Source organism: Buceros rhinoceros, unplaced genomic scaffold (assembly GCF_000710305.1).
Source record: "Buceros rhinoceros silvestris isolate BGI_N320 unplaced genomic scaffold, ASM71030v1 scaffold2915, whole genome shotgun sequence".
NCBI classification, from domain to species: Eukaryota; Metazoa; Chordata; class Aves; order Bucerotiformes; family Bucerotidae; genus Buceros; species Buceros rhinoceros.
The window spans coordinates 95,301-106,529 of NW_010413236.1; the positions used below are offsets into that span (position 1 = coordinate 95,301).

General features: G+C 41.8%; 1 protein-coding gene across 1 annotated transcript in view; it reads right to left on the reverse strand.

The window, feature by feature from the left end:
* LOC104493879 (metal transporter CNNM2-like) overlaps window positions 1-8,838 on the reverse strand; it is a gene marked incomplete at its 5' end in the record, with an annotated part of 31,315 nt that extends 22,477 nt beyond the window's left edge. Inside the window, one exon of the mRNA XM_010136642.1 lies at window positions 8,718-8,838. Coding sequence (XP_010134944.1) covers window positions 8,718-8,838 — 121 coding nt within the window. The remainder of the gene's footprint in view (window positions 1-8,717) is intronic.
* Window positions 8,839-11,229: the final 2,391 nt, after the last annotated feature.

Here is an 11,229-nt window from a genome sequence, read left to right on the forward strand (position 1 = left end):
ACCTAATGAACTTAAAGGAGAACAGCTAAGGAGTTCAGTGTTCTCTTTCTAATGTCTTTCCCAGTGAAACCGTCACCCTGACACTGAATTCATTCTATTATCTTGTTGACAGTTGTTCCACTTCTCGTCTCACACATTGGCACAGAAAGGCCAGGCTGCAACCCTCCTTTGCAGCAAGTTCCCGTGGATTTTCTCCTCAAGCATGGAAACAACAGCAACAATAGCCAAACCACAAAAGCACATGGACATGATAGAGCTGGGGAGAAGAGGTCAGCCCAATCCATTAATTTTGTTTTTTATCCTCCCTCTCTCAAAATTTATTTACTTAGACACGCTCCATACAGGATGGGGGGGGTGGGGGGGGGGGGGGTGTTGGTGTATGTATGCTTATTTAGGAATTAATTAATTAAAATATTCAAAATTAGTGTCTGATCAACAAAGAGAAAAGCTAAGCTGAAGTATACTACTGGCTCTGAAGATCCCTGAGCTGTGCATCATTCACAGTTTATTGTAAAATTCCTGAAGTCCCTTCTGCCACAGGAATAATGGTATTATTATGACCCTTTGTATTCGCTTTGCTATCCTTGGTTGCCAGTTTTCCCGGCCACTGAAAGCCAGTTCTTTGTAAAGCTGCATAACAAGTAACATGCATTCAAAGGGTTCACAAGGGGTATTTTGAAGTATAAATATGGCAGATATCAATATGCTTTCTCAACTATCAGGAGGTAAGCAACAGTGTCTCAGGCTCATCTTCGCTAGTCTCAAAAGCGATACGTATCCCCATCCGTGGAAGATAACCAAAATAGTTCAACTTTGCTTAGATCCCTTTATAGGCAATAATGTCTGTGTGTTTTAAAATTCAGATTATTAGACTAACAAGCATTCAAACTATTCCAACCCAAATTTACTCATGCTTAAAGAATGAAAATATCCTGAACAAATTAGAGGAGGGAGGAAAACTTATCAACTACTGATATAAACATTGCATCAGGTCAAGTCAATTCACTTTGGTAAGTTTTTCACATCTGCTTTCCCAGGGACCCAACATAAGCAGTTAAAAACAAATTCTTGGTGAATGCTGTCTGTCGAAAGTTAAATTCTTTTGCTATTCCCAGCTTGTGATCATTTAAAAGGAATTTTCCAAAGCAGGGTCTAATATTAGACTCAAAATGAAGTTTCCATTCCGCTTAGGCGATATTCTCACCAAAGTAACTACTGCATAATCTGATTGTCTTGGAGCTACTCGTTTAGATGCAGATGGACATACTTGAAATACCAACTCCGCAGCACTGCTGAGTCTTATCTTGAGGAGACTTTATTCTACAGTGAATTAATAGAAAGATGATTTCTGATTTTAAAGGATCAACATGCATATTGTACTGAAAATCTTTCACTGTGCCAGGTTTTATTTCTCTGCATTCCTTGAAGAACTCCAGCTCTTTTTACTGCTCAATGAACAGCAGTTTAAAAAAAACCTAAAAGGTGAGTGCGTAACTCCATGACAGATTTAAGCACTATTATCACTGCTCTTCCCCTGGAATACCTTACTCCAATTACATTCTTTCAATATAACAATGTTCGAGAAAAACTGTGGCACAGAAAAGTCACACAGACAATCCAAATATTGTAATTTATTTCCCTGCACCAGCTCAGGCATTAGTGTATTTGTTTTCAAGTCAAAAGGCATGACTCCTTCAAGAACCATTTCTGCCACAGTCCAGAACAGCTCATTTGCACACGCTCATTCAAATGCCAGTTCCCGAGGATCACCATTCTCACACATCAGTAAATGGCAAAAGTGCTCAGATCTGTAGAAGTAGATAAAATAACAACAACAAAAAAATACATAAAAAACCCCCCCACCCAACAAACAATGCTATCAACTCGGTGTTTCAGCTTTGATCAGAATCACCAAATAATTACACCGTTCTCCTCCACTTCTGTACTGCCTATGATAAAGCTGAACTAGGTGATAAAATCTTACATTTTGAGAAGGACAATCTTTCTAACCATGGAGTCCTGGGCACATCTACAAGCAATGGGAGAGATTTATGGAAATGGTATTGGGGGGGTACTGAGCGGCTGTAATACCATGGCAAGGTATGCACGACTTTGTTGTGCACAGTTATGTGCCCTTGCCATTGGAGTGGTCTCCACCAAGAATTTGATCACTAAAATATGTAATGCTTTCTCCATTTTAGCAGCTGCAGCACTTCGATCTGACTAACAGTACCTAATACGAGACAAGTGACCAAAATCTGTACCAGCTACTGCTCTCTTATGCAAAAAGAGCTGATAAGAAATTAATTAGTTATGGTTGGGTATCAGATATTTGGTACTTTCTACAATGAAAAAGAAGTCTAGAAATATTTTTTCTGGCTCTGCCATAATCTTGGATTTTTAGTTTCAAATGTCTGATTCGTAGTTGCAAATGTCATTGGACTTTCTGGTGGGTAGCATCAATGTTCAGGTCTACCTTCATTGTTGAAACTATACATTGCAGAGAGTTTATCTGTTGAAAATAGATAAATTATCCAAATGCGGGCTGACACTAACCTTTCTTCCCTCTTGACTGTCAAGTTTTCCTCTTCTTCACTTTCATGAACTCCCCCCACCTTGCTGGGGTCAGATGAATTCAAGCCAATCTAATCGGGCTGCCTCTAAAAGTCTGCCTTTTCCTCCCAAAGTCTTCTCCTTCCTTTGCATTGGCTCCAATGCTCATGCAATCACTTGAGATCCAAAAATTACATTTCTTGGGTCTTTGCAAGTTAATTTTGATCCAGATCCAAAGATTTTCCAGAAATCATCAGACAGTGGAGCAAGCATTGGTGCTGGTGACGAAGGTGTCATGAAGACACGTTGACGGAATGGCTGCCCTCTCAGACTGCTGCTTAGATGACTGCAAAATACCCTCACGTATGGAAGTAATCAAGGCAGAAGAGGCTAAAGGAAAAGCCAAAGGAGTGCAAAGACTTTTTAAATACCTCATAAAAGAACACACCACAGACGTGCACAACTTTAAAAGTGGCCTGTGAGTAAAGCAATGACTCCTCTGAGTGTTTTAAATAGAAATTGGCTACAGATTTATTCAAAGACTTTATCAGGCCACTGGTATTTGTTGTACCGGTTTATTCAGCAGAGAAAGAGGTTTCAACTCTATTTTCCACTGCTAAGGACATACAGTACATAGCCAACAAGAAGCTGAACAAAGTAAACATCCAGGTTAGGAAACATGGACTGCCTATAGTATTCCTAGGGCTTTGAGAGCAGAACACAAATTAAAGAGAGATCAAGCATGCATGGAAATTATTTATATAATTTCTATACTTCACTGATTTTCTGGCCACAGTGTCTCTCCACACTACATCTATGACACGAATCTTTCTTTAATCACTTGTTTTAAGTGTTGATACAATGAGATTTAGCAAGCAGGGAGCTCTGCAGCACTGCCAGATCTGATGATAAAGGTAGAAATGATCTGCGTAATATGTAATAAGCAGCTCTAGGAGAGAACTGTGGGCAGTGCTCTGACCCATAATTCCTCTGTGGCCATAGGCAGGCAGCATTTGCTTTCTGCCTCAGCTTCCCCCATCTACAGCGACAGTCAGTAACATCAGCAAGAGCCTACAGAGCTCATACTTGTGCACAGCTTGAGACACAAGTTGTGACAAAGCTAATCTCTCAGTTACATTCACTGGCAACTAAAAGACCGAGTAGTTTTGTTGAAAACAAATCTGGTTTCATCCCATTGCTCAAAATCATACCACTCTGCTTGGATCTTCCTCTGTACAGCAACTTCTGATTAATTTATTAGGCTAACTAAGAAACATGAAGATGCTTAGTGAAATCCACATGAGTCAGTGAACCGAGAATGAACTCCCAGGAGTCTATGAGATTGACTGGCCATGCAGAACATCACAGGAAGAAATGCTTGAAATACTGACTCTCTTACAGTACTTTCACAGAATCACAGAATCATCTGGTTGGAAGTGACCTTTAAGATCATCGAGTCCAACTGTTAACCCTGCACTTTGGCCATTCCTTGAGAAAGATATGGAAAAAAAATTTTCATCCTTCGATTCTAACTGAGGCATCTATACATTTAGAACAAGGACCTCAAGAATACTGCCATGCAGTTTAAACTAGAGATGAAAACATCTGACCACAGTCAACATTTACTGTAGTCTTCTCCACATGAAGAGTTTCGCCATATGAGTAGAGCTGTATCTACTCCTCTCTCACATGCCACAGGCACACAGGCAGAAGAAATGGGCTGAAAGGAACATTATGAAGTCCAATAAAAGCAAATGCAAAGTCAAGAACTTGGACTGGTGTCATATTCTCCATGTACTGGTACTGGGGACCAGCTGGCTGGTTTTGCAGAAAAGGTCTCCATGGTCCTGGTAGACAAGCTAAATGGGTCAGCAGTGTGTCCTTGAAGCAATGAAAGCTAACTGCATACAGCTACATTAGTGCACATGTGGGTAGCAGGTCAAGGGAAGAGAGTATTTCCCTCTATTTAGCACTTGTGAGACCACACCTGGAGTTCTGGTGTCCAGTCTGGGATTCTGCAGTATGAGAAAGACAATGACAAACTGAAGCAATTGCAGTGAATGCATGTTAAGATGGTTTGGGGCTGGAGCCCACAATGCCCAAGGAAAAGCAGAGGGAGCTGCATTGCTTCAGTCTTGCGAAGAACAGGCTAAAATAGGGGTCTTAAAATCCTTTAAATACCTCATAGCAGGCTACAGAGAAGACACAGCTAGATTCTTCTTGGAGCTGATGGGATAAGAGGCAATGAACACAAGTATCAAAAATGGAAACTCTCTTCAAATAAGGAAAACTTGTTCCTCTGCAGATGATCTAACACTTGAACGAGGGCTCAGAGAGGCTGTGAAATCTCCATCTCTGGAGGTATTCAAAACTCAGTGACCTAAGCCAGCTTCAAAGGTAACTTGTTCCAAAGTGAGGGTATGACCAGATGACCTGCACAAGTCCCTTCCTAAACTATTCTGTGATTCTAAGAGACTTTGAAGGGAGGCCTGACTCAAATCCCAGTCCAAACTTCATTTCTGACTTTTCATTCCTGAATTTCGGCTTAGGAACCTAAAAAAAATTGCAACATTTTCAGTATGTAAGGATGATATATTGTCCTAGGTTCATCTAGGATGGGATTAATTTTAATTCACAATTAATTTTCAATTTCACAGGCAGGATAGCTGGACCGAACCAGTTGATGGGATATTTGATACCATACTGACGTCATACCCAGCGTATATATAAGGGGGAGGGCTGGCCAGGAAAGCGCCCGCAGTTTCAAATGGTGGTGGGTGTGGTGTGGCTTGGCACGGTCTGGCTCAGCGTGGCATGGCAGGGGTGCAGCGTGGCTTGGTGTAGCGTGGCTGCAGCAGTGACCAGTACGCTGTATATCACTTGCTTTATTATTACTATTGTTTCCTCGCTCTGTGTTGTTAAGGTGAACTCTCCTTACCTTAACCCACTCGGTTTTACCTTTCGCTCTTCTTCCCCTGCTCCAGCGGATAGGAGGGAGTAAGCAGCTGCGTGGGGTTTAGTTGCTAGCTGGGCTCAAACCATGACATTTGTAAAGACAGCAAGGAAGTTCTACTGATCTGGAATGCCACAATACGGCCTCGTATGTGACCGAAAGTAATAGCAAAATGACACCATGCTGCAGAAAATTGGCACAGCTTTAAAGAAAAAGAGGGATCTCTGGAATTAAGTGGTCCAACAGCAGAGGTGCAACTTAGGGGCTCTGAGCAGTGAGCAACAACTTATAACATGTATAAGCTGATATCATGAGGAAGCAACGAGAGACGCCTCAACTTCTGCAGAAGGAGGTTTATGAACTTAGTAACTGGGAAGATCTGGATTTGTTATTTCCCCCACATAAGAAGCAGATCTCACTGAAGGTCCAGTGTTTCCTTAACAAAAGTATCAAAGCTCTGGGAGACATTTATAAAACAAAAGATTCCTGTTAAGTCATTTTGCAGTAAAACCAGAATCAAGCTAGTTCAGTTTTGTTAAAACCAGTAATCTGAGTCCTTTTGCTGTTGGTAAGTGTCCATGACCATTAAGTTATAACCTATTTAATATGCCTACAATTACATGGAGAAAAATCCCAGAAGTCATGTAGCTGCCCTTAAATTTGCTAACCAACAATCTGTGCTTCTGAAAAAACCTCCCAGCTTATTCCATTTTGGTTTTAACTGATTTCCACCCAGGTAAACAATTCAGTCTGTCAGTGAGACTCACAGGTTCAACAATACATTATGCAAAACAATACATGTATAAATGTGTTGCATAATTTAACCATTAAAACCAACTCCCTCTAGAACAGCGCTGGCTTACAAGCAATTATACCTAAGTAACAAGTGTTTTCCTCAATTTATTTTCTGTAGCACAGTTCAAGGACATTAAATCTCTCTTCTATTAGCAGAAATTTGCATTCACGCTGTTTGCTTTTTGATTATTTTCAATGGGGAAATCAGATTGCTAATTTCTCCCCCACCACCACTAAGTGGTGTATGCTGCCTTTGGGTCCACCACACAACACAACACAGTTCACAGAATCAAGACAAACCTAAAGCTTCTGCACAAACATAATCTAGATTTAGACTAGGCTTTTTAGATCCTGCTCTTTTCAGCAGCAAAACACACAGATTTTAAATATATATTTGGGAAAGGAACCCAATAACTAACATTCATTTAATACAGCCACATGAAACTCATCCAGACCCTTAAGGAAATGAGTGAAAGTATCACTGCAACCACAGGGAATACAGTTATTCTTTGCCTTTAAACTGGAGAGCTTACAGTCTCTTACAAACATTAACTAGAAACCACATCAGCCTTCACAGGAAAATAAGAAAGTGGCACTTTAAATAGACTCTTTGTGTTAAAGCCCATTTTAGTGGGAGGACACCAAAGAAAGGAAAAATTAGGGAGAGTTTCGGAATGACTTCCTGACAGGGAATTGTATTTTTAAGGAATACTTTCCCAAGGGAAACGGCAGAAGCTCAGTTACTTGCAGTTTTGAAAGCTCAAAGGATGAAGCTCCTAGAAAGGACTCAATAATTGTGCACTGCCCATCCCAGATGGAAGAGAAGGGATGAGCTAACATTTTCCATCTCAAGCAGCCTATCACTTAGTGTAGGCGCTCCAACTCAACTGCTGCTGCCTACTCTTCGATCCGTTCTGGCCAGACTTTGGTGAGAAGCATGCTGTCAAACTTAATTTACTTTGCTGCTCCTTCTAAAAGTGAGAGCTAGCTCTACAAAGCTGCTACCTGCTGCAGCTTTACCTGCAACTGAACTGAACCCAGCAAGAAACTCAGATCAGAAGCTGAGAAGTCACCATAGATTCATGAGTAAAAGAAACTAGCTGGGAACCAGAAATAACTTGAGAGTAAGTTAAAAGATCATTTGAACTTAGAGCTCTCCTACCAAAGTGGAAGAATCAGAAGTGAGAACATTTAGGGAAAACTATTACCACATGTAGGCAGGCAGCAGGAGTGAACCTAGAGAGCACAGACGAAAATCTGCAGAAACTGCTTGAACATTACTAATGACTTCCTTGCCATGGACAGTGTGTCAAGGCTTCGCAGTTACATGGTTCTTACCTGGTAGGGAATTTGGGCTGGATATGGCTGGGACAGACAATAACCAGTATTCACGTGGGTGTAAAATGCACACCACTTGCTGGGCTGCTCTTGGTGCTGGCCAGAACATCTGATTTCAGCCTGGTAAATGGACAAACTAATGCCCTAGGAAAGTATCTGCTGGATCTGAAGGAGGAGAGGAAGAGATGGAAAATGTAACATGTGAGAGAGAAAACTCTCCCAAAAACAAAGTGTTTTTTGACACCCATCTGAGGCTCTAACCTGACTACTAGATTGTGATATCAGAACACTGGTGGCTTGAGATAGGAAACAGGCTTGTTTGAAAAACAGATCAAGGACGCACTTCAGAGAGTGCACTAAACTGAAGCGGATAGAAGAGATGGCAACACTGAGAAGAGAAAATATTGAGTCTGGAGAAAGACCTATCACTATTTGAGCTAATGCAGAACAAAAAATTCAGATAAAATTTAAGGGAAGCAAACAGAATAATGAAGTCATTCTTGGTTATGGTTCAAGTCTTCCACAGTAGATGCAAAAGATACTGAAGTGTGACTTATGCTGATGTGATTTCCCCTGTGCCTCCACTTCCCAAGGCAAATACCGACCTTTTGGAAAGAAGTGTAAGAAATGCATCTCCTTACTGACTTGCACCTCCACAGCATGGCCAGGAACAATTTTTTCTTCGTGTTCAAGGACCCTAAAAAGGAGCCATGCTAATTTTATTACTTCTCTGTTTGTTCAATATTGTACCCACTGATTTCAGCATTCCTACAGGGATGAAGAGCAGGCACCACTCGGCAAACATGCAGCCAGCAGAGGGAGTGCAAAACCTTGGGTTTGCTGAACTCAAAGCTTCACGTCCTCCCCAGGCTGTCCAGCAGCAGCAGATGGAGAGGAGAGGTCCCGGACTCTGGCATCCGTGGGGTCTGGGTGCTGGCCTGCTGCTGAATCCGGGCAGATCTCCTTTGACAGATGTATACTTCAGCCTGGGGCTCCACAGAAATGACCATCATCTGCCACAGCCTGTTCAGTGTCTCATGTAGATTTGCATTGCTGCTATGACTTGTGCCCACCTCACCTTCCTTCCTCTTCCCTGCCCTAGGCCACTCGTAAGGGCGCAAGAGAGAAACTGTCACCCCATTAGTCTCCTCCATCACTCCACCTGTCCTCCAAGCTTCCACTAGCCAACAGTTGATCCACTAAATAAAAACAAGAACATCAAGAGACGTTTATGAGCCACATAAAAACAGGAGTCAACACAAAACAATTATGAACTCAAATGACTTTGATGTTCAGGTAATGAAAACGTGACACCAACAGAATCAACAGCCTTGACCTGTATCATTGCAGCCACAAATCCTACTGATCTAACCATCCCTCTCACCCTGACTCCCTCAATTCTTTGCATGAACTGAGTTTAATTTGGGGAGCTTCTAGATTTTTGGAATCTATGACATGAGATTTTAAATCTAACAAAGGTGAAGTACTAGAAGGCACAACAGAAACATGTCTGGACATTAGTGGGAGGTTAGCTGAGGCCACAGTGCTTACATAAGGATCTAAACTGTGCTGAGAGCAAAGCATATGAGCTGAAAAGGAAGAGTAGCATCTTGGGACTGTGGGTTGTGAAAGGAACTGGGGGCTGGATATATTATCTTTTTTTTTTATTACCATCATCAGCTCCTGTAGTTTACTTTTAGCTCACTATTTAGGGCATAAATTTAAAAGGGTTTTTGTATTACCAACATCTTAGATCATTAATATTCTATTTTAATGACCTGTTTTACTTCAGGCTGTTTATATCACATGCAGTTTGCAATTCCAGCAGTTCAAACCCCCAGCAGGTCGATGGCACCATCAGATTTTTCAAGCTCAGCATAAGGCTTTCTAATGTATACTATGGCAGAAGCCAGGGGAAAACCTGGCTTAACGAAAACCTACCCTGTTAACTTTCTAAAACGGTGACAACATCCTTCACCCAGCAGGATTATTCAACCCCAGAACCACTTACACACGTGAGCTTCCACAGTGAGCAAAGCTGCGGGACAAACATGCCTGCAAACACAACCAGCACCAGTGACCTTGACTTCACTCGAGTGCAGGATCGGGGCCATGCAAGCACTCATGCTCTGAGGCTGCACGTGTTTCTTCAAAAGGTAATGCAGGGTGCACCGAATCACACACTGCACAGGGGCAGCCACCACTGCGGACCAACTTCCAACCATTTCATCAGAAAATGATGGATACTGCAGCAATTTGACGGCACAAGAAACACAGTCTTCTTCTCCTCCTGGCTTTTTGTTTGGGTCAGGTCCCACGAGGTGTAATAATGCAAGAAGGGCTGCTGCAGAACTGTGTTCCACACTGTCAGCAAATGCAATGGGAAGGGGCCAGTATCCTCTGGCTGGAAAGAGACTCTTTTTAAAGACAAAGGTGCATCTAGACCTAGCGAAGTGTCAAGACAGACAGACCCAAAGCTATAGATCAGAGAACCTCCCCTGGAATGACCATTTGCAACCTTCTGAAGCCACCAGCAGCCTCTTTGCTTTGCTTTGGTGCAATTTCAGCTAAAGGCACAGAGCAGAGCTGAATCCTGGACTCATGCCTCTTCATCGAGAACACATACAGATCAACAGTTACAGATAAGAAGGGGGAAAATGATCATTTAAACCATCCAAAGATGTGGTGAAACTGTCTGACACAGAGCAAACAGATAGAAGAGCACCTGTGATTTCAGAACAGGCCATCACAGTTACCTAACAGCCTGTAAACTGTAGGGTTAGTTTGCAAAATACTAACATAATAACATATAGAGGGGGAGAAAACTCATGATCTTCCATTTTGCTACAGATTTAAGTAGATCTTGTCTTGGTGATTGTTACTTTAAAAACATATCATGCAAAGAGGCCAAAAGAACTAATTCAAATGCTGACTCAGCATCTCCAGGAAAAGGAAAGATTACCATAAACTGCCTTGTTTGAAAGAGTGACAACACTGATGGTATATTTGAATGCATTCTTAATATTACTGGAACAACAAACAGAATGACCGGCTTTGTTCCTAGGAGTTTTCAGTTACTCATACACGAAAGATTTTAAAGCGAGTCAGTAACATAACATCATCTTTCCATCCACACAAGGCAAGATTAATTTTCTCCAAAATGGTATTACTGGGTCAAATTTTAGAAATGGAGACGTCAAATATCAATTCCCATGGCAATTACACTATGAATATTTTTAATTACTGACTCTGAGGCAACTTTTTAAAGTTTCCATTTGCAAACAACCACCTAATTAGTGCATCTTTGGGCCACGCTGCAGAGACCTCTAGTAGACTGAGTTTGCCCAGAGCTCTTGAAGGAGGCAGGAAACCTCTCAGATAAGACAGCAAAGTCTTGCTCCTTCAGCAACAGCCACTGAAGAGAACTGAAGATAAGGTGAAGAGGTAGCCTTGCCCTGTGAGCAAGAAGACACTGGAGATAAAAAGGAAAGGACAAAAGGAGTCTGAAGCAGGAGACTGAATTTGTGAACTTAACCACCCCTAGTTTTGCTGTGATGAAGAGTTCCTTTACTCCAGAAGACTAAGGTTCA